The sequence below is a fragment of the Muscardinus avellanarius genome (genome assembly GCF_963383645.1).
Source record: "Muscardinus avellanarius genome assembly, chromosome: 1".
Taxonomy (NCBI): Eukaryota; Metazoa; Chordata; class Mammalia; order Rodentia; family Gliridae; genus Muscardinus; species Muscardinus avellanarius.
Window position 1 is genome coordinate 9,531,986 of NC_137786.1, and position 25,007 is coordinate 9,556,992.

Genomic DNA, 25,007 nt, shown 5'->3' on the forward strand with positions numbered 1-25,007 from the left:
TGCCTCTTCCATCATCCTTCAGGGGCGAAGTCCAAGCCTTCAGGGATACATGAAAAATGCACGGGGCTCTCTTCCTCCCTCGTGTAGTGCTGGCCCTGGCTGTGATGGTGCTCTTTGTGGAACTCGCACCAGTTTCTTCCTGTGGACATACAGGCTGCAATGGCAGAGAAGCTTCTGCTTCTCATAGAGCCCACTCCTCTGCTGAGACCCAGCTCCCCAGCCCACACACAGTCCTGGCTCTCCTCCTTCTCCTGCCCCAATGATGGGGCTCAAGCAGGATGAGATCAGGTGTCTCCTTGGAAACAGGTCTCGCAGCTTCATCTGTTCATGGCACCACCTCCTTTTAGCTTCACCTACCTGACAGCAGCAGAGCTCAACAGGTGAATGGACAACAGGAAGGAAGCAGAATGTGTACAAATATTCTCTCTATAAAATGACAAGACAGGTTTTACATTTTACTATCAGAAAGAGATTTCCCTCGTTAGGATTGGGAAGAGATGCCAAGAAGAATTCAGAATCCTTAACCACCTGTTCTGCGCTGGTGGTCTGCCTGTATTCTCTCCATGGGTATATGGTACACATCTTGATGTAATTTTATAGACTGGGAAAGGGAGGTGCAGGGAGGTAAAGAAACTTTCCCAAGGTTACAGAGCTAGAAAGTAGAAGAGCAATCAGGGTTCAAATGCAGGCAGCCTGGTCCAGAGCCCTGCGACAAGCTCTGTGGTATGCTACCTACTGATCCCTAGACACTAAATGCAGGCTCTTTTTCAAAAAGTCTGGAACAATTTATGATGAAAGAGGAGAAGAAATCATCCCAGGGCAATCAACTGAATAGATAGATAGCATCTTCTCTTGAACTACATGAGGCAGAAAGAATTAGATATAAAAAAGAAATTATGGAGCACTTTAAGTGAAGTCGACAGGAACAAGTCTCAATTTTTTAACATATAAAATGTTCTAAATTGGTGTGAATAAGATAAAAGCGATGGGGGAGGGGAAAGTCATGCATATCTTATGCCCAGAAGTAATTTTGTTATTATGGTAAAGATAGATAATGCCAATTTGGAAAAAAAACAAAGTGCCATACATGATACAAATATATGGACAGTCTATGGATACACACAGATACATACATAGAAAACTCTAAAGAACAGATTTCTTTAAATTTGAGCCAACTTTCACTAGTTCTAAGTGGGTATACCTTACACTGTTTTTTTCTGGCAAATTCTGATATTTAAAATCTAGTGTAATTATCACTGTAGGAAGAAGGTAACTTTCCTTGACTCTATGATGCTGGATTTTAAGCATTTTGTAAGTGCTATCAGGCTGCAGATATGCCTTTCCAGGTGCGTAGCAGATGGTCTTATAATGCCCTGCCTGCATCTTATCTGTCCAGTAGGAAGTAGATTCCTTAAAGGTAGGATCCAGATATTCATATTTGGATTGACCTCCTAACAAAAAGAAGACTGTCAATAAAATCTCTTTTCAAAATTTCATTTCTTTAAACATAAAGATGCTTTATAGGACTTGGGATGATAGGGTGATTGGGAAGAGTTTCTTGGAGGTAGGAAAATACAACTGTAATTGGTCCTTATCTTAGAATGATCTAAGTTTACTCCCTAATATCTTTGACACTTCAGGTGAATATTTTGTAGTGAAAAACACTTTTCACATAATAAGAGGTGACCTGGTCAAAATTAACTCTCCATCATTGGTGGCTATGGATCAATTTTTTTACAAATAAATAAACGCCAGTCCCCAACTAGAATGTCAACCATTCAAAACACAAACAACAACAAATGCTGACGAGGATATGGAGAGGTGGGAACTCTAAGACATTGTTGGTGGGATTGCAAATTAGTGCAACCACTTTGGAAAACAGTATGGAGAATTCTCAGAAGAATGGGAACAAATGTACCATTCAATCCAGAAGTACCACTTTTGGGTATCTACCCAAAAGAAAGGAAACCAAAGTACGAAACTAATGCATGTGTATCTATGTTCATAGCTGCACAATTCACCATAGCCAAACTATGGAACCAGCCAAGATGTCCATCAACACATGAATGGATTACAAAACTGTGTACAACAATGTACACAGTGGAATATGTACACAATGTAATGTGGATATGTACACAATGGAATTTTCCTCAGCCATAAAAAATACACAATTGCAGCATTTACAGGGAAATGGATGGATCTGGAAGACATTATGCTAAGCGAGATTAGTCAGTAGCAAAAAGTTAGAAATCAGAGATTTTCCCTAATATGTGAAAGCTAAGGTGAAATGGGTCATAGGAGGAATTCCAGGTTAAAAAGGAGATCCTATAGAGGAGCAAATAAGGCAACCTACTGTGGGGATGGGAGGGGGGAGAAGGAAACTCTTTAAAGCACAGGGTGTACTTATTCATATAATAGTCAACCACTAAGCCAAGCATGGGAGGCAGTGATGGGGAAGGAGTGAGGTGGCGACTTGGTGGGGGCTGGCTGGGTGAGGTGTGCATTTATGTCTACACAAGTTTCTTACCCCATTATGATTTAAAAATACAATGCACCAATAAAAAATCAAAAAATGAAATAAATACCAGTCAATCCTTCCCACATTTACTGCCATATAATAAACTGAGTTTGAGAAAAAAAAGGCATGTTGTTTAAGTAAATTGCTCTATGTTTAAAATAAAATACATCTCTAAATTATGACCTGAGGGGGATGAGAGGGAGGAGATGGAAATGAATGTACATGATGTACATTCACAAGCATATCAAAGTCAATCACTAAGCCAAACTTGAGAAGGAGGGAAGGGACAGAGAATGGGGTAGGAATTGAGGAATGGCTGAAGCGATGTGTGCATGTATGCCTCTACCATCTTGTACCCCAATAATATATATGACTACAATGCACCAATAAAAAAATAAAAAAATAGTAGGCAAAATTATTTAAACATCTAAAATTTTCATTAAATTAAAATCTTCACTAAATTCAACTGAATTAGTAATGTTTAATAAAGCCAATTATTTAGAATACAATTAGTCCCTTTTTCACTTAAAAACACAGAAATATGTTTTAATCTCTATGGTATATTACCTTGGATGCCACCATATTAGGTACCAATGAGCATAATTGATCTAAATTGAAAACAACTCTCCAGGTGTGAATTAGTATCTACTTGCCTACTCCAGTGTATCTATTACAAGAAATGGTAAAAACACAGTAGGGAACAACATTAACAACCCCAAATCATTATAACCCATGAAAGGTACAGAGTATTAATCCCCAAATCAATGGCATGTTCTTAATACTCTTAACAGAGGAGTTCCCAGAAGGAGTGACGAAAGGATCAACAGCTGGATGGGTTATGAAACTGTAATCTATACACACAATGACATTCTACTCAGCCATAAAGAGAACAAACGCATGTCATTCACAGGAGAATGGATGGACCCAGAGGATATTGTGCTAAGTGAGACCAGCCAGTCTCAGAATGTGATGGGTCATATCTTTTATATGCTAGAGAGAAAACAGGAAACAAATGGGACTTTAGATATAAATCAGGAGAGACAACAGGAGGGGAGTGGAAAGGAATTTGAAGAAGGAGGTGGAGAAGGAGAAGAACTGATGAAGGAAACTGTTCAAACAACCCTACCTACGTTTGTGAGACTATTGATGCCAATTTCAATATTATATATGGGGAGGAGATGGAAATGGGGTGGAATCCAGAGGGAAATGCACCAGGTACTCTGTGCAGGTATGTTCCCATCATAATAAAACGCAACGTGATCTATGATTATGATGCACCAATAAAAGCATATTTTTTAAAAATCAAAAAAGTTACACTTAGGGATCCTTTTTGATATAGGTACTCTTAACTAAGATTATTTCTGATGAAAAGTATCTATTCTATATAAGCTATAGTTCAAATATATAGTTGAGTCTTAAAAAAATATGTTACACACATTGGGGTAGCTCTTAAAAGAAGCCTGAAGTCCATACCCAGAAGCAAGTTGCTATGCCTAATAATTTTTCTATCTAAGACTCAATTTATCGTGACATTCCCAACAGTTTAGGAGACCGCCTCAATGGCAGGCACTGGTCAAACATTACACACGTGTAACACACTGACCATGCCTCTGCCTGTGAAGGCAAGAGTTCCCACTGTCATAGCTGACGTCCTTTAATCCACAAAGAAGAACTGCACAAACTGCGCATTTCTGGCAAGGACCCAGATTCTCTCGTTATCTTTTCTGCTTCCTCCGATGTCTTTCATTTTGCTCCAGCTACATTTCTTCTCATGAGACCTCAATTTGTCTCTGAACTATTGCATATGTGAAGCCCAACTTTCAGATACTCACAGATCTTTAAAAATGCATAACTAGTTGGGCACGGTGGCACTCCTGTAATCTGAGTATTTGGGATGCTGAAACAGGAGGATCTCAGGTTCAAGGACAGCCTCAGTAATGTAGACAGACTCTCAGACACCTAGCGAGATGTTGTCTCGAAGCAAAAAAAATTAAAAAGTGAGAGCTGAGGGTATAGCTTGGAGGTAGAATGCCCCAGGTTCAATCCTCGGTAGCCCTTCCTACAGTATTTCTAAGTGACCTGGGTCAAGACACCCAATGGGATCGAAATCCCTCTTAGTCCCTAGAAAAGATTGAGCAGGACCCTACCTGGACTTCTCAGTTCCACTGTACGGCAGGGTGACCCAGGAGACTCTTTTAACCCAAGTTCCTAGACCAGTAGGATAAATTAGGGACAGGGCTTTCATCCGCTGATGTACGGAAGTGAATTCTCCAGTTTGTACCTATAAGTTTCAGCATCATTTTGAACAAAACTGGATTTCTTGGCTTCATTATATGAAAACTCTACAAAGCACTGTAATAAGGAATGAGAGAGGCGTGATTTATGACCCTCCACACATAGCAGATTTAATTCCATCTTTTGCTCAATGGCTTATCATTGTGTGAGCAAAGTCAATACCAATAATGAAATGTAGACTGAAGGGCTAAATCAATTCAATCAAATGCAATAGAAAGACTAGGGGACTGAGTAAATTTGGAAAGGCTAGTGCCTGCAAGATTAGTATTTGGACAACAGGTAATTACACAAATCAATACCTGTATATGAAAACATGACAGGCAGCCATCTGTCACCCAGGGAGGACCAATTACTAATAGGCTGGGCTCTGAGCTGGGATGAGAGAACAAAAGAGGTCTGCGCAGAATCCTTATTAAAGTTCATGCTTCTCTGCATTTGTGAGTTTGTGTGCATTTGTACGCCTCCCTGTGAGACTGAAGAAGACGGGGTAAAGGAAGCTCTCAACTTCTCATTCTGGATTTTATAGTTAGGGAATTTACACTTTCTCTGTTTCTCTGATTGAAGGTCACTTCAACCTCATGCTCTGGTGGGTATTGAGGCGCACCCTCATCCCTACACCACCTTTGCCTTTATTCTCATCCTAGGTGCACAGGTACTCAGGGATGGTCAGCTGGAGTCCAGCAATCGAGGAAATAGGGTGGAGGAAGATCCTATTTAACATGAACCAGCACTCAAGTGCCAGATGTTGGAGGATACCCCAAACATTGAGAGGAGATGCACAGGATACCCACAGCAAAGTAAAAACATGAGCACACACTGATACATAAACACACACACATGTATGCAGACATTCGTAGGATCAGAGAGTAAATTTAAAGTCTTAGCTCTATTCCTGCCCAAGAAGAATGTGGGTGAGTATTCCTGCACTAAGCAGTCTGTGTACATCAAGTCACTCAGTCCCCAAAAACTCTGCAGCTAAAACATTAGCATCTCTGCTTTAAAAATGAGACCAGAGGATCCATTGGACAGTTGGTTTGTTCAAGGTTGCTGAGTGAACAAGAGCTGGCAGGAGGCACTGCTGTCTGACATGAAATACAGGTGGTTGTCCCTTTTCTGCACAGCCTCTGCCTACCACAGGGCACCGAGGGTCATTCAAGTAGAGCTACAAATACATCTACGGCCGGCTATGGGGCAGCATGCTACTACAAAGCCTTAGGGCCAGGCCTGTGGAGCACAAAGTGGTTACAGAGCCAATTACTAGACCACAAACACCCCTTGGCCATGATGCCTGTACAGCTCCATTTTCTGATGTTGGACTTCTGACAGCTTTTAAGATTCACAGCTTCCTTCTTCTCTTCTACCCCCCACCCCCCATCTGAACAAGGAGATAAGAAAGCTTCCTCAACTGGCACCAGCTTGAGGTAAAAACCACAGGAGGCCCCATCTACATTCATACTTGGCAGCCCTCTCCCTACCCCCCATGAAATCCTGAGCCAGTTCCCTCCCAAACAAGACTCTTAAGCTACTGTTGGACTGCCTGTGAGTTACCCTGCACATTCCCCAAAGGCTCACCAGGTAAGCAATGCACCTTTCCTACCCTCCCTGTGTGTGAGTGATGTCAGCAGTCTCAGCATCAGAACCCAGTCTGGGTGTGAGTACCATCACAAGTCACATGAATCAACCTCATATCAACAACAAAATGAGATGCATTGGCAACCTTTGGAGAAACTCTCAAAGTAATAGCCTTCAGAGTATTGAATGTGGCTATATGATCAAAAGGCTTACCTTCATTTGGCATGGACATGTTGGCTCAAAGCCAACCTCAGCAACTTAGGGAGACTTTTCACACCTTCGTGAACCCCGTTTCAAAATAAAAAATAAAGTGGGTTTGTGAGTGTAGCTCAGAGATGGAATGCCCCTGATTTCAATCCCCAGTACCAAAACAACAACAACAAACAAATAAAACAACAAACAACCCTCCTTTAGGAAATGACTGAGACAGGTTCCATTTGGTACAGGAATCACATATTTTCCATGTATTTTTTGATCATTGTAACAGGAGGTATTTTTTCACATTTTAAATTGATCTTAAATGGACAGTATTTCCCTGTACCTCAGTTTGGCAGTATTCACTCACGTCTGGAGCTGCTGCACTCAGTGTTCTTCCCTCAATCGCAGGTGTTTTGTAGTATCCTTGATCACCGCCCACTAGAGTCCAGTGGCACCAACACAAGCCTCTCAATTGTGACAAGAAAAAATGTCTCCAGGTGTCAAATATAACTGGGGGGATTGAACCCAACTGAAAACCACTGCTCTGTATTCATTTCACAAAGAAATATGACTTTTCCAATAAGAATAGGCATAAACCAAGTCCTTTGTATTCCCAGTGGAAGAAATAAACTAACATCAACAAAGAAAGATAAAGAGCTGCTAGGCTATATGTATCCCAATGCAAGCCAGCAAAATCTATAATAAATTGCAATTACATCTTCAAATCTCTTCTTTCCACCCTTCACCTCATTTAGACTCATCCTCCAAATTGCTTACATGCTACGGAGATGATTCGTTACAGTTTACAAAATCTTTCTTAAAAAAAATTGATTATTCAGCCACTCGTATGCAAATGCTGCCATCCTTTATCTACAAAAAATCGGAGTCGGTGACCACAGTGGTTTTCCAGAAATATCACACACTCTAAAGTGCATACTTTAGTGTATTCCAAAAGAGTGGAGCATGCTAATAATCATTTACCTGATGGACACAGACAACAGTCTCTTTAATGGATCACATTTATCCATATTATATCTACTGCAACCTTTGTAAATGGCTCGAAATGCTTGCTTATAAGACAAAGCCAGTTTATTGTCTGACATCCCATCCTATTAGCGAGTTTTCCAAGACAGATAGGCCACAGAGCACACTGACTCTAATTTGAGGAGAAAATAATGGGTACTTTGTAATTTTTTCAAATTTAAAGGCAGAGAGGATTCTCAGAGATGGATTTGGTACAAGGAAGATGAACCACATTTGGAAGACGGCACTGACAGTCTGAACTCTGTGTTCCGGGCCTCAGTGGTCAACTATAAAAGAGGGAAGCTGGCCTGGGTTGCCAACTAAATAGATAGAAAAATGCTATGATTCAGTCTCAAAGATAAATCACAATTTTTAAAACATCACTTTAGCTTTCTTGTGTGTTTCCCCCTTCCACATTACTCTAAACAAATCCAAGTGCTTATGAATCTGACACTCCTCATTTGACAATCTGAGTAGCACTTACCTCGGCTTTAATTTTGTTGTCTCCAAAACAAAGGTGTTGTAAATAGGCTGCAGCATTAGACTGGACTGAAGGGAACTGATGTTGCAACATCTGGATCACTTCGGGCAGTTCCGGGTCTCTCCATCCAAATTCTCTGAACAAAAGGAAGGCAGGAGAACATGAGAGGTGAACCTATCACAGTGTTAACACACGGGGACACACATGTGAAGTGTATGTAGAGTTAAAGAGGAAATATTGCATAGCCACTAGCCTTGTTTCTTAATGAGGATTCTGAAAAGATCTTCTCATGTAAATAGTGTTTAAGTGCATATATACGTATATTGGTTAACTGTATCAACTAAGCCAGGTACCATGGCATGGCCTATAATCCCAGTACTTGGGAGGCTGAGACAGGAGGATCACAGGTCCAAGACAACCTCAGCCATTTAGTGAGGCCCTCAGCAACTTAGCATGACCTTGTTTCTAAATAAAAAAATAAAATAGGGGTGGAGGTGTAGCTCAGAGGTAGAATGCCCCTGAGGTAGGGTTCAATTCACAGTATCAAAAAATTATTAACTATAATTATATGTTTATGTAGATCATGAAAAATAACTTAAATGAACCACATTTTATTAATCTATACATTTTTTTGTGTGTGGGTGTGGGATGGAACACAGAGGCATTTGACCTCTGAGCTACACCCTTTGCACAATTTTTTATTCTTTATTTTGAAACAGGGTCTCACTGAGTTGCGAAGGGCCTCACTAAGTAGCTGAGGCTGTCTATGAACTGCGATCCTTTGGTCTCAGCCACCCAAATGCTGGGATTCCAAGTGTGCGCCACCATGCCCGGCTTACATTTTTCATTAAGGCTTAAATGCATACTCTAAAGAAGTCACATTGTTCAAATATATTATTTCAACAGACAGAAAGGCACCAAATTTAGTTAAATTACTAGATAAGAGAAAAATATAACTGGATGTGTATAAAAATGTTGTGATGGCAAGTTATGTTAATACCATTTTTATTTTTATTACAGATGTTTTTATTTTCATAATTTCCTCTGTAAACATAGACCAGCTCCATCACTAAAAAGAAGTAGTTTATAAAAATAAACACAATCCTTAAATGAATCTCTGGGGACAGAAGTACAGCAATAAGATAACTCTATAAGAGGAAATTATCTACAGAGCTAGGCTTATTCATAGAATGTTAATAAATTGCATGCATTGCGCATTCTTTTCGTGGAATCCTCCTTTTGTATCTGAGCTACTCCAAAAGACTTGCTGCTTATTTAACCTTAAAAAATATACCCTAAAATATTTGAGTTGTTTCTAAACAGAAGCTAGATTACATCGTGAAGCAAATGACCTTCCTTTTGCCACATCCCTCAGCTCGACCGGTTACACCACGATGCTAACAGGACGACTCTATGGATTCTTTTCTTATAGCAGAGAGCCAGTTTTTAACAGAGAAATAAAAAAAAAGCAACCTTTGAGACCGCAGATAAAAACTTGACCTCACAAGCCACAAAAGGGTGCAATTTATCTAAAAGATGGGCTGTGGGAGAAATTAGATGGCTTGCAGCGACTACACCTACTCGTCATGAAGCAGCTCAAAAGCATACATCCTACCAGGGCCAGGTCGACACTGTCATCTGGGCAGAGAAGTCATGAAAAATGGGTTGCAGAAGAAATAGACAAAGGTTAAGAGTTTCCTCATAGATCCTAACCTGCTCTCTTTATCTTTCCTTTAGCACAACTGGTAGAGCTGTCAAGGAAACCCTGCTACATACTGGTGCTTCCTTTATTGAAGACAAAATGAAACAGGAGGCCTTTTGAAGTGGCTGAGATTTTATTAGAAAGATAAAACACTTGATTTCATGTGCATTAAGGATTTAATAAATTCATATATCATCTTAGGGAGATACATGTCCATTCTCAAAAAGACATACAGAACAATAACCACTTGCTAAAAAACACACTTAAGTGATGGCTGATACCGAATCCTTAGCTATGTGGCCACACTGGAAAACAATTATGGATTGAGAATCATGGAGCTGGTTTGTCTTTTAATTTAGCTTTCTTTTGTTGTGCAATTCCAAGCCACCTCTGCAACACTGAGATAGCATGGCCCTTCTCATGATAGTAGACTTCTTTATGCAAATTAAATAAAATCTACAGGGCACCTGTAAATTAAAATCCAAAGTGCTGCATAAAGACACTGGGTGGCTGAGATGGATTCAGGTAAGTGTACGCTTTGGGGGAGTTATTAGTAAAGAACTCATTAGAGTTTATTAATCAGATGGTAACTGCTCTATTAGGCATATATCAAGAGCACCCTTTGAACAAGAGCTCCAGAAGAGAAATCTTGGGGACTCTTTGATCATGCATGCACACAAATGCACCCCAAATGTGTGTAGAAGAAATCAAGGTTCCAAAGAATGATGAGTCCAGAAGAGACCCATGCTTCTCATTGTTAAGTCAAAACAAAGGCTGGTGCCACCTCTTCTCCTATGCTATCCACAAACCTCTGGAATCTCAATGCGCTCTCCAGCCCAACTTTTGCTACCATGGAACTTCTTCCTGACTTCCAGTTAGTTATTCCTGCCTCACACCCTCCTTTTCCTAAACTATGTTATGTGGTCTCCCTCGGCTTTCTGTGTTGGCCACTCAGGTACCCAGATGGGCTTCACTGTCTGCAGACTCTTCCTTCATCACTGTAGGAGGAAGAGCACAGGAGGTGGCATCAGAGAAACTGTCACAGTGTTCAGAACATGAACACCTGGCTAAGTCCCTTGTTTCTTAGAAACACAGGAGAGTCCCTTAGTCTTCACTATAGATTAATCATGGGATTTGTTTTCAACAGACACCATAAAATAATATATGTGTAAGTGCTTAATAAACTACTCAGAGCTAGATATATTCTGGTAATTCTTACCCTAAGACTGCTACAAAGGGTATATTTTTCTTTTGAAATGTTTGTGTCCATCAAAAGACGAATGGATAGGAAAAATGTGGTCTATACTAACACAGTGGAATTTTCCTCAGTCATAAAGAAAAAAAAAATGATGCCGGCTGCAGGGAAATGAATGGAACTAGAAAACATTATGCTCAGTGAGACTGGCCAGTCTCAGAAAGCAATGGGCCACATGCTTTTCCTTATATGGGGAGGCTAGAGAGAGAGTGAGGTGCACAGGACTTTAGATAGACGAAGGGAGATACTACTGGAAGAGGTGGAAAGAGAAGTGGGGAGGAGAAATGGGAGGCTTAATAAAGAAAACAGCTCAAGTGGTGCCATGTTCATATATGAAGTTATCAACGCCACCCGCAATACTAGGTACAGGGAGAGGAGGGAGCAGGGTGGGACCCTGAGAGAAACACACCAAGAGCTCTGTATGTTTCACTCACTCGGAACCTCATTGTGATGTACAACTATAATACCTAGTAAAGAAAAAGTAACTTTATGTAATACCATTTAATTTTTAAAAGTCTTATAACCTTTGTACTCACATGTATCCATCTGGACATTATACTTATTTGAAGAAATATAAGTAAAAAGAGAGAAAGATGCTTGAGCTGGTGGCAAAATTTGCTATTTTCTTTTCTTTCTTTCTTTCTTTCTTTCTTTCTTTCTTTCTTTCTTTCTTTCTTTCTTTCTTTCTTTATTTTTTTGGTGGTACTGGGGATGGAACCCTTCTACCTCCGGGCTACACTCTCAGACCTATTTTGTGTGTGTGTGTGTGTGTGTGTGTGTGTGTGTGTGTGTGTGTGGTACTTGGGTTCCTGGAAGCCCTTCTACCTTAGGGTTACAATTCCAGACCTATTTTATATTTTTTTATTTGGAAACAGGGTCTCTTAAGCCAGCTAGTCTGGCTTCGAACCTACGTGATCCTCTGTTCTCTGCCTCCGAAGCATGGGGATTAGAAGCGTGCGCCACCACGCCCGACCCAGATATATATATATATATATATATATATATATATATATATATATATATATATATATATATATAATTTTATTTGGAAACAGGGTCTCTTAAGCCAGCATGGCTAGCTTTGAACCTGCGCGATCCTCCCGTCTCCGTCTCCCAAGCATGGGGATTACAAGCGTGTGCCACCACGCCCAGCAAATTTGCTATTTTCAAAGTTTCCTTTCTCCCTACTCGCTTTTTGGAGGCAGAGTTCTCTGAATGCAGCCAGACTCGTTTCATGCGCTGCTGCAGACTTGGGCGGCTTCTGTGTATCTGTGTGTCACGTCTGTGTGTCTTTGGCTGGTGTGACACGTGTCCACAGAGCAGAGGCTCCCTGCATCCATCTGCCCTCCAGAGATAATCATTCCTTCCTTGAAAGGGTGGCAGGGCCGGCGCCGTGTGGGCCTCTAGAAATGTCAGGTGTTACATATAACTAGGTGGAGGAGAGAGAAGAACATGAAAGAGGAACCATCTACAATTTCCTAAAAAGCTGAACTTATAAATCCCATTCGCTACTGGGCTTCACTTGAGAATGTGAGCAGAAGTGGAGGATATGCAAATGTAACCTTTTCTCCATTAAAACTTGTCACATCCACCGACAATATTGTGACTAAACTCTCACTCATATATGGACTGTCTTGAGTTGTTAAGATCACAGGCTTAGCACAGAGCCAAATCGCAAACAGTTTGAAATTCCTTACAGTGTTATGCTGGGACGGCAACCAAAGAGTTGGTGGGCTGTCACAACATTTGATCACGTTCCCCCCATGGAAAAGATGTGAGGAGACTCAGGGCCTCATGCATTCAGAATTTAGTTTTCAACCAAGCTTCAGGTCGGACGGGACCCTACTCACTCTGATGGCGACTAAGAGCATGGTTGTACGGACCTTCTAGAAATACATGGCACTCTCAATCACTCATAAACTTTTGAACTTTAAAAGTTTAAAGACTGGATTGACTTTGACTTTTATACCCTGAGCCATGAGGTAGGCTGTTTTATTTTTTGTCTTGTTGATGAAATTGGGGGGAATTGTTAATGGCTGTCACAGGAAACTCACGTTACGTGTGATGGAGAAAACTGAGTAGAGATAGGGAACACTGGAGTCTGCATTGTGTTGGGGGGAAGTTGTTATACAGGGGACAGAAGATAGTGAGCAACAAGACCCCAACACAGGAGTGTGCTCGGCAGGTAGACAAGACCAGAAGGCCATGGCTGAAACCTGAGTCCTGGGCCCTGCGAGGAGAGGGAATGGGGGCCCAGGGTACACAGGCTGTGTCCTGAAGGCCCTCCACTGATGCTGAGATATGAAAGTCATTGAAGTCTGTGACCTGGCTCCCATTCTCAAAGGTGTCTACCTGGATGTATATATCTATCAAAATTTATAAACAGCAGCCCTAAACGGTTACAGGTTATGTACCAATTGTACTGAGATGAAGCTGAGTTTATGAAAGCAGTCTCTGGCTGCTGTTTGGGGAACAGATTGTGGGGGGCAGGGTGGAAGTGGATAGCAGTGGGAGGGGGGAAGCAGAGGGTGCTCAGAAGCAGCAGTCTGGAAGGAATTTGCAGGCAGAGCCAGGAGGGGTTCCCATGGGTGCATTGTGCCGGTATTGGAAAATTGCTTAAGTATTGATGGGGATTGAGGCTGTACCAATTGTTAATAAGAGCTTTATTAATTGCTAATAAGAATGAGCGTTCATACTTAGGCATAAAAAGGCTAAAATTTGCCCAAAGACATGGGAGTATGATACAGACCTTCTCCAAAAAGGGCATATACCATGTGAACTCTGACACTGTAAATCAAGTATGACCACATCTTGGTCATAACTAAGGATTGCACTGGAGATGATGTGTGGGCCTGTGCCTGCATCAGGTCAGGGGGAGGTAGAAAGACTATTAGTTAAGCAGAATGGGAGATAATAAATCTTTATAAAAACTGTTCTATGTTCAAAAACTTCAGTGTTTTACTTTCAAGGCACTCCACTGAGTCCCTCTGATGCAGTACTTTGATGGTCTGTCCCTTCTTTCTACCTTTGTAATAATAAAAGTTGCTTAAGCTTGCAGCAGTCTAGTTCTGGCTATTTTTTCTAAACTAAGAACAAGAACCCACACTGACATCTCAAACTGTTACATGCGCACAGGGTTAAGAAAAGAGACCCTCTTTGCAACCCACTGGAAGCCCCTATGCTTCTCCTGCACCCACATCAGAGGTGGCTCCGATCTCTCCGTCTCAGGGCCAGCTTAGGGCCATAGAGCAAGTTGGGCAAGTGAGGCCACGTTTGGGGACTGGGACCTATTATCTCCGAATCAGGAGGGGCAATTTGGAACAGTAAGGTTTTTATTGGCTGCTGAAGTAAAGAGAGACAAACAGAAAACCAATGAGAAAACGGGTCATTTCTGAACTGTTTTCAACTATTATGGGTGCCTGAAATTCACTTTAGCTAAGCAACAAGGTTCTCTCTGAATTCACTCTATTAGAATTTGAGCAAGAAAGATACCATAAAATGAATAGTCAAAATTTATGCTGTCTTTTATCATTTTAAATCATATCAAGTTTAAGTATTAATGAATTTTTACTTCTGTTGAAAACCTAAATATTTTAAGACTATATATATATAAGACTAAATAAATATAAATGAATAAAAGGCTATATATTCTAAAATTAATTATTACAAAAGATAACATCAATTATAATACCTATGCAGTGCCGATTAACTTTTGAATATGATTTATTTATTATTTTAAGGTTGCTAAATTTTGTTGCCCCACAAAGATACATACATATACATAAGAATTTAGTTGCCCTGAAAATTTTAAGAGGTTCTGTTTGGTGACAATAGCCCAAGGGAAAAGACTGCAAATTAGTTTCCATAAAATTTACCTTGTAAGCCATAATGACTTTATGGAAAATGTTTATATTCCACAACTGTGTACCTATGTTAAACTTAATAGCCCATGATGCTGCATAGAAAAGCACTTAGATCCTGAGCCTAGAGTTGGAGGAGAAGGGAAGGGACATGATCTTAAGGATACTGGGGTTAGGATGTTTTACCAACAGTTCTTACTTTGTTGATATTGAGAAAATATCAGGACTTTTATCTCAGGACTTCATTAAGAACTTGGGAAAAGGTTGCAAATACCTTGGTAATCTCCAAAATTCACATGAATACACATATATGGTGGGTATAAAGCTTATGTGTATACATCTGTGCAGATACAGATATATCTCTATATAGTATTTGATGCAGAGCTAGGTATATGATTGTATATGATTTACATAACACTTAACGCCCAGGAGTAAGTGAAACCAGCAGGCACAAAGTGAAAATACCCAAGGGTGACCTGACAACCAACAATAACACCTAGCGACTTGTGGGTGACAGTGGACATCTGAGGCTGAACACTGGCAGCCCTGCCTTTCTACCCACGGACAATGGTGAGGTTGACCCTGACTGGGCAGCTCTCCTGGTGTCTGTAGGGTAATTCTCACGTTCATGTCCTCTCCTTGTGGTAAGCGCTCACCAATGAAGGTCAGCCTGAAACCTCGGACTGGAGACCGTCCCACCCCAGCATAACCAATGGAACTCCAAGATGAGTAAACTGCCCATCTGAACTTTCCAGGCTCTACTAATCTCTATCTTCTCTCTCTCTCTGTCGTTGTGCCCTAAAATATCATGTTATTTGAAGCCATATACTTGTGTGGCGTGTTAACCAATAACCATTTTTGAAACAGTTTTGAAATGGTTTTGAATAACCATTTTTGAAATGATGAATACCATGTTTTGGTTGTTTCCATGATCGATGTTTGCTCAGAACAAGTGTTATTTTGGGGGGTTAAATTATGTTCTGAGGGGATATATTTTTAAAGTGTGAAGCATGTCCTCCTCCTCCTTCCTACAGTCTGGATTGATGACATGATCACTGGAATTTGAGCAGTAATCTTGGAGCACGAGAGGGAAGTCAGAGCCTGAGAAAGGTAGAATGATGAGCTAAAGGGCCTGGGTCCGGAGGACCAGGCAACTAGCTCTGCTTGCCTACATTCAATTGAGAGAAATAAACCTTAATCATTAAAAAAAAAAAATGCTTGACCCTCTGTCAATAAGATAGCAAAACTACAAGAAAGAGAAGAAAAGGAAATTCACCAACTGTTCTGTCTCCACGAGCCATTCCCTGACTCTTTTCTGTATCATATTTTGAAATTTTCCAGACAGCAAGATTGACACTTTAGCATAGCTCCTGAAGAATGACGTCAAGGGTTACATTGTTTTAACCTGAAATACATTAGAAATGGGAGGGGGACCTTTTTGCATGACAGTAGTATTTAGCTGCTAAAATGGGAAAACATAAGGCCAAGAATACTGCCTCCATTTACTGAGGTTTATAGTTTTTAGTGCCAAAATCAAAACATGACCCAAATACCCTCATCTAAGTATAATGCTTCACTTTGTCCTTTAAGAATCTTAAGATATGAATCTTTAATCATATTTACTCAATATAAGTAAAAAGTACCATGTCCGGTAGTTACTCACAATTACTTCTCATTACTAAACACTAAATACAAAAGAATTTCATAGGCGTTTTCTTTAATTATTTTTCAGAATTTTTGTAGTAGAACTACTAACTTTCTACCATATTTGGTGTTATATTTTTCCAAAGATAAAATATGGATATTTTTACCTTTCAAATTTTTTTGTGGCACTAGAGACATTCTACCTCCAAGCTAAACCCTTAGCCAGATTTTATTTTTTATTTGAAACAGGGTCTCACTAAGTTGTGGAGGGCTTCAATAAGTTGTCAAGGCTGGCTTCGAAACCGCGATCCTCCTGTCTCAGCCTCCCAAGTACAGGGTTTACAGGTGTGTGCCACCATGCCCAGCCTTTTCACCTCTTAATTTGAATGAATTCACCAACAATGAATATTTTTTCTCTGAAGACCTTGAGTCAATGGAGTAGGGGTTTGAAAAGCCACCGTATACCATCATCCTGAATTATTTCATAGCTATGCAACTGAATACATAAGCCGGTTTCTTTTTAAAGGGTCATAATTTTAAAAAGTTCATTTCAAGATAATGACAGTATCCAATTACCTTTAACATCTACCTGCTGATAAAGCCTTAGATTATGCTTTTTTTTCCATGCCAGTGTGTGCCTAACTCTCAGGAGAAGGGTTGTGATTGAATTAAAAAAAAATGAAAATTTGGAATGCATCTAAAGATATTTTCTATTATTCTTTCCATTGACCTCCATTATAATTGAAAATGTGTGGAGAGGAGTACAAGATAGATGAAAGGGTTTGTTACAGGGAAAAGAGTAGGTGTTAGGCAAATGTAGATTTATTTAGGCAAATAATAAAAACATACATTATTTCAATTATCTTTCTCACTAAGAATAATAGTTTCTGGGTTGGAGATGTAACTCAGTGGTAGAGTGCTTGTTTAGCATGTGTAAGGCCCTGGGTTCGATTTCTAGTCAGTCTCAGTCTCCCTCTCCCTCTCTCTCTCTCTCTCTCTCTCTCTCTCTCTCTCTCTCTCTCTCACACACACACACACACACACACACACACACACACACACACACACACAGGTTTCTTTATTAAGCATGTGTTTATACATGGGGAACATTGTGTTTTAAGTTCTCTCTACAAATCAGCAAACCAAAGCCACTAGAAAAAATGATTTTAATATTTAAGAATGCTGATTTTAATATTTAGTCAAGTGAATTTTTTTTCTTTTTGAGGAGTAAGTGGACATGATGGATGACAGAGATTTTAAACCTGCTTGACTTTATAGAAGTCAGGAAGTTCCCATTATGTCTCACAGTGCCCATGGGCCAAAAGAAATACCTGACAGGTCCATTTATTAAGTGGTTAGGTCTAAACAAGAATATCTATATCCTAACCATTAGTGCTTAGGGGAACCATGCAACTTCTCAAACACTGGCATCAGATGATGCTATCTTAATTTTCTCTTTTTGCTTTTAATCTCAAAAACTCTGAAAATCCAGGTTTGCAAAGTGTTGAAGTGATCAAGAGGAATAAAGCACAACAGAATTTTTGTTTTTGTTTTGATGCTGAAGATTGAACCTAAGGGCATTCCACCTCTGAGATATATCCCCAGCCTTTTTTTTTTTTTAAGATTTTATTTTATTTTGAAACAGAATTTCCTTAAGTTGTAGAAGACCTCATAAGTTGCTGAGGCTGGCCTGGAACCTGTGATCCTCCTGTCTCAGCCTCCCAAGTTTTGGGATTACAGACATATGCCACTATGCCTGGCCAACAGAATTTTGAAACAAAATTTGAACTCATATTTCACTTGGTGTTCAAAAGACAGACATTGTTTTATTTCCTTCTAAAACATAAATCATTGCTGGGAGACCCTGGGAGCTGGCTGTGTGGCTGGCTCTGCGACAAGCTGCATAGCAGGGGATGAACAGTCAGTGATGGTTTTTACAAAAGCTGTGACTTAAACATAACGAAAGCCTTCAGCGTGATGAACAATTATTGAGGGGAGGCAGATCATTCATGTATGAGTGGAAGTTTGTTGCATAAAGTTTAAAATTAGAATTTCAATTTAGTCACTCAGTAGATGAATTAAATGAACCTAAACATTTCTCATTCAGGAACTAGATTATCACTTATTTCTAATGAATTCTTTTATAAATATTTTGAAATGTATCATTTTGTGAATGTGAAAGACCTAAACCATGGCATTCCATGACCATTCTTGTTATTGTTAAAAGACAAAATAAGCTGGTTATGATGGGCACACCTGGAATCCCAGTGCCTGGGAGGCTGAGACAGGAGGATCACAGGTGCGAGGCTAGCCTATGCTAACTTAGCAAAACCCTGTTTCAAAATTAAAAGGAAACCTGGATGGGGGTATAGCTCAGAGGTAGAGCACCCCTGTGTTCAATTATCAGTAACCCTACATACAGGTAAATAAATAAAAGATTAAAAAAAAGTATGGGGAGTGTATAAATGGTGGAAGTTTCCTTCTCCCTCCTCCTCCTCCTCCTCCGCCTCCTCCTCCTCCGCCGCCGCCTCCTCCTCCTCCTCCTCCTCCTCCTCCTCCTCCTCCTCCTCCTCCTCCTTCTTCTTCTTCTTCTTTCTTCTTCTTCTTCTTCTTCTTCTTCTTCTTCTTCTTCTTCTTCTTTCTCTCTCTCTCTCTCTCTCTCTCTCTCTCTCTCTCTCTCTCTCTCTCTCTCTCCCTCCCTCCCTCCCTCCCTCCCTCCCTCTCTCCCTCCCTCCCTTGACAAGAGTAGATCTTACAATGAGATCATTCAATGCTCATGACAAGAAAAATATGTTAGTGGCAGTGATGTTACTGAAAACACTTCCTTATTATATTCGGCATGCTCTTCAGTGCATAAAAGTGCTCTTAACATCTTCAGTCCTGCATTTTATCTTAAGGGATCTCCATCATACCCATTTCTGTTCTTTCTCCAGAGCCTATTGAGCTGCTATGGACCGAAATAGCAGAATGAGGAATCACCTGAGGGCCAGGAGAGCCAGAGAAAGTAAATAAATTCTCTGATGTGAAACCTCTGCTCTTGGGTGCATGTAACAAGCGTGTGTGTGTGTGTGTGTGTGTGTGTGTGTGTGTGTGTGTGTGTGGCTAAGAACTGAACCCGGGGCACTGTACCTCTGGACTCCATCCCCATCAACTACTCCTACATCCAGTTCTTTGACTTTATTTATTTTTAAGTTTTGAAACAGGGTCTTGGACTTGATATCCTCCTGTCTCTGCCTCCCAAGTACTAGGATTACAGGCATGTGCCACTATGCCCAGCTACAAGCAATTCTTTGTAGACATAACTATACTAGGGTGATCAGAAATTTTCAAAAAGGGAATACTTCAGCCACTGCCTCTTGAGACAGCAGAGAGACTATCAGATGTACACAACAGGACTTTCAATACGCATAGGTGTGACTTGCCCTTGTACAGGTGAAGTCAGCATAGTTAGGAGCCCACATTAATACACATGTCCTGCCTTGCTAGGAACTGCCCCTCCTCCTTCCTCCCTGGGGTTCAACCTGTTCCCACCAGGGTATTTGTGAAAAGTCAATATCCTCATAGTATACATGCACTGTCTTGGCACAGAGCCCTTCAGCAACTTTCCTCAAATCCAAAAACAGGTGAATAGGCAGAAGGAGCCTGCAGACAGACTCTCCTCAGGGTCCAGAGCCACAACCAGGATGCGGACTGTCTCATAAAACATCTTCTGTGATGATTTTCATAAGCTACTACAAGCTGAGGATAAAAACAAGTATGTACCCCTCAAAAGTTCATTAGAATAAAGTAAAACTCATCTGATTTAGAACTAAAGGCAAGCCTTTCAATTGCAATTTCTTTCTCCCTTTAAATCAATATTTGTGTAATTTAGAAAGTATCAGAGCAGACAAGGTGGTAGACTTTTGGAATCCCAGCACTCAGGAGGCTGAGACAGGATTATCACAGGTTTGAGGCCAGCCTCAGCAACTGGGTGAGACTCTGTTTCAAAATAAAAAATAAAAAGGGCTGGGGGTGTAGCTCAGAGGTAGAATGCCCTGAGTCTAGTTCTCTTCTCTTCTCTTCTCTTCTCTTCTCTTCTCTTCTCTTCTCTTCTCTCTCTCTCTCTCTTCTTCTCTCTTCTTTCTCTCTCTCTCTCACACACACACACACACACACACACGTATTAGTAGCTCACATAATGACATTTTATGCCACTGACTTTCATAAAGCAACAACAAAGCTTTCAAACAAATATCTCTGCTATGTTTACTCCATTTATAATATGATGTATTTACTCTAAGGATTCCAGGGCCCAGGAGCAGGCGAGGGAGTAGGAAACAAAAGGTTCTCCTAGAGAACGATCGGTGCTCTCCATCAGGTCTTGGTACTCACCTTTCCTCGTCTTTGGGGCTCAGTCTCTAGGCTGTTCTTCCCACCCAGGGCCCATTTATCAAAATTCCTCCCAAGTTGATGCTCCACATTTCCCTGGCTTTTGCAAGGCAATGCCCGTCACTCAACCAATGACTATGCTATACAAGTACGCCAGACCATCAACATACTTATAGCTCAATAAAGATTCATGCTACTTGTTGGGCCACTAAATCAAACTGTCCAGATAAAATTTTCTTTCCTAATGTGCATTATTTGACTAAACTTAGTATTCTCCTATTTAAGGGCTTTCATGAGGGATCTGATAAGCCAAAGAAATTCTGCTGGTTAGATTTAAAACAGGTATTTTTCTTGAACACAGTATTATATAAGCATGTATCTTTATGTACCCTTAAAATATCCATTTATTTGTGCTTATTTTACCTTGCCCTAAAACTATTTAATATTTTCTGTTAAAATCTGCTATGGCACATGCTTGTAATCCCAGCATTCAGGAGGCTGAGACCGGAGGATCACGGTTCGTCGACAGCCTCAGCTACTTAGTGAGGCCTTCTGCAACTCAGTGAAACCCGGTTTCAAAATAAAGAATAAAAAAATAGGGCAGGGGGTGTAGCTCAGAGGTAGAATTCCCCTGGGTTCCACCCCCAGACCCGCCTGCAAAAAAAAAAAAAAAAAAAAATCTGCTATGATGACCAGAAAGGTGCTACATAAGCATAGCTATTCAAAAACTTATGACCGTCTAGACACCAAATCTAGCAAGCTAAAGTTTCTCCACAAACTTTAATAATCAATCTACTCTTTTGACAACAACTCTGTAAGTTTGGCTGTAAGATAATTTCTGTTGTACAGATGAAGAGCTTGTGCTTCAGAGAGCTTAGATAACTGCCCCAAGTTGGTAAAAGAAACCCCAGGCTGGGGTTTTGCTGAATCTGTGCCTTTTTCCAATACATGACGCAGAGTCTGCCCATGCCAGCAATGGTTCCTAGCAGTGGTAAAGAAAGCTCAATGTGAGCCCACAATCTATGTGGATGCAATGGAATAACTTGATCACGGGACACTGCTTCTGTGCTGTGCATAAGAATTGAATATGCTGAGTTCCCAGGGCACTTTAGGGACTGTTTTGACTTTATCTGAGTATCATAGGTAGACCATGCTCAGGAACAAGGTCTCAAAGAAGGTTACTCTCCTACGAGGTCAGAGAAAATGCAAATTTCCAAGACTCGGGAGAACATTTGGATTTGTTCTACATCAGTGTGTATAAAATGATAAAACAGAAGATTCAATCTAGAATTACTTTTTTTAACTTCAAGAAGAAGTGTGAAATCTATAAAACAGTTCCCTGAGTTAGGAGTAGCAATGACTTCTTTCATTTGCATTTGGAAATGCTTGTGATTGATTAAAATATTATGCACATTTGGATAGCCCGGGACATAAGCTGCAAGAGACAGACATGAGGCTCCATCCACTGTCAGTCCAAGTTCTTTATTTCTCTGAACTACTGAGTGGTTTTGGATGCCTTTGCCGCGTAACAGATTTTGTTTTGAGTAACGCCAAAGCTAAAAGTTCAGGGGTCTACTGTCAAACACTCTCCCTTGTCCTATTACATAAGTGTCATCTGTGAGGTTTTTATAACTAGCTCTTGACCTATTTGTGTTTAAATCTTTATAGTATTTGAGAGCCTGCATTTTCTGTCTATTGTTGAGCTAATTCTTCCTTTGTAGTTAAATAGAAGAAGGGGGAAAGAGATCTGCATTAAGAGCATAAGACGTAAAGTAAATCTGACTTCATGAGAGGTGTCAGGGCATATGAACCTTAGGGAGGGCAGATCTGAGCCCCACTGGGGCTCAGAAGATGAGGCCCCAAAATGGAGGCCTCAGAGGCAGCCTCAGAAACAAGGGTTCTTTCTGACCTTCTCCTGCTCCCTTGTCTCTGGCCCTCAATTCCCCCCAAGGCAAGCACAGAAAGGAGAATTCTCTTTCTCCAAGGCATTTGAGAGACCAGAACCAGCTTTTCCCCCAACCCCACCATAAAACCAACACCAACAAAAACATACTACATGACATACAACCTTTCTCTTATCTTTCTGAGTAGAAGCTGGCCCCAAAAGAAATCCTCTAATCTACTTAGTTTGCCTGCAGGTCATAAGACTCCCATTTCAGAAGGGGTCCTGCATCATGTCCTATAGGAAGGCAGGCAGCCCGGGGGCCAAAAGGTATCTGAACAGACAGGCCAGGATGGGCTTACCCTCTCTGTCTCTGTGCATCAGCTCCTTCCCTTTCTATTCAATTGCGTTTCTACATTACTGCTTCATCAAGCCCAAATATGGAAACAAGAGTCCACCTGGAGCATGAGGTCTTCCAGGTGAATGATCCCATGCCTTTGAAGCTATAATTAAGCATGGGTGTAATGATTTTCTCTTGTTAAAGAGTCATATAGCCATGACCCTTTGTGTTGGGCAAGAAAAGAAAAAAAACCCAGCCCCTTTGCCATCCCCACAGCTCCTTTCTGCAGTAACTGGGTCTCCAGCTATCTCCAAGCGTCATTCTCAGAGACCAGGCTTTGTACACACTGGCTTCACACAGAAGCCAATCAGAAGTGCAAACCAGTGAATGTGAGACACAGACACACCCTGGAATCCCAGCACCTTACTTGTTCCTTTAGCAGTTTGGGAAATTCCACATACTTTTGATGGAAGAGAAAGTACTGCCTTAGAAGTGAAAACATCAGAATATTATAACAAAGAAAAACTACACCTTGTCTCATGTTCTCATTCTCTCGGAAATGTAAAATCTCTCAAATTGCCATGACCATAAAGGTCGCCCCATCTAGCAGGGTGCTGATCAAGGGAGGGGTATGCTTATCCAGGAAGAACACGGGTATTTATAAGGGGTTGCTTCTTCATTAACTATTGGAGGAAAAAATTATGCCAAGAATAAAAGACTGGCTTATATATTTCTTCTAGTATCCAATCAGTCACAAGTGCTATAAATTCACTTTCCTTAAGGTTTCAAGTGGTAGAACCAAGGCCACAGCTTCAATATTCTCATCCTTTGAACACTAGAATTACTTCCTAGTGGGCGCTTTGCTCTAGCCATGCCCCGCCACTGCCAGGCTTCCAAAGGCAAGCCCAGCATCTCACAGACTTCCAACACCTGCTCTGTCACTCATGGGCTGTGGCTCCATGACAACCTCATATTCTAGCCTCCCTCATTTCCTGTTCTTTCCATGCAAGCCCTTTCCATGCAAGCCTTGTATCCAGACCCACTCGTGTGGAGCTCCCTGCACACATCAGGTCCTCCTCTCTCACCCACTCCTTTGCTAATGTTCCTCCTCCTGCACCTGCCTGGCCTATGCCCATTCTGCTCTAGGAGCACCTGTAAAAGTCCTTTCCTGGTGACAAAGAAGTCAGTATTACTCCTAGTGTGCTGACACAAACTTGCAATATCATTTGTGGGTCAGGCCACTCTGGGGAAAACACCATCTGGTTCTTGGCACCATGGAACCTTCCCTGGCCTCTCTCATGGCAAGCAAGGGGCATCTGTGGCACCTTGTCACACTGGAACTTTCCACCTCCTGCGTGCTTGTGTAACGATGGCTTCCTCACCTGGGCAGTAGTGTCGAGCGAGTGAGCAGGGTTCACTTCATTTTTCACTCATCGCCATGTTCTCAGTGTCTAGCACATGACTCTGCATGTAGCAGGCACTTGATGAACAAATGAAACTATTTAAGGGCAGATTCATCTCAAAGATATAAACAATAAGGAGGATAGAAAGCATGAACGCAATGTTGTATGTGACGACTTAGCAGCTGCTTGCTCTGTTTGTCAAACCTTCCTGACCCCAAACATTTATAGCAAGACATAACAAGTAATAAAGTATCACTGGTGTTTGAATGCCAGGGACCCCAGGAACCACCGACTGAGAGGACAAGGTGGGTTTTAGAGGGACAACATCAGGCCAAAGCAGGGTTGTTCAGACTCTGCATTGGGGCAAATAATTCTCTCTGTGTGTGTGTGTGTGTGTGTGTGTGTGTGTGTGTGTGTGTGTGTTTATTGGTGCATTATAGTTTCATAATGTAAGTCATGGACCATT

General features: G+C 41.0%; 1 protein-coding gene across 4 annotated transcripts in view; it reads right to left on the minus strand.

Moving 5' to 3' along the window:
• Positions 1-25,007, minus strand: part of CTNND2 (catenin delta 2) — a gene marked incomplete at both ends in the record, with an annotated part of 995,918 nt that overhangs the window by 272,737 nt on the left and 698,174 nt on the right. For all 4 annotated transcript variants that reach the window (XM_080715500.1, XM_080715499.1, XM_080715502.1 and 1 more), the window contains one exon: positions 8,091-8,223. In XM_080715500.1, the coding sequence (XP_080571626.1) occupies positions 8,091-8,223 (133 nt within the window). The remainder of the gene's footprint in view (positions 1-8,090; positions 8,224-25,007) is intronic.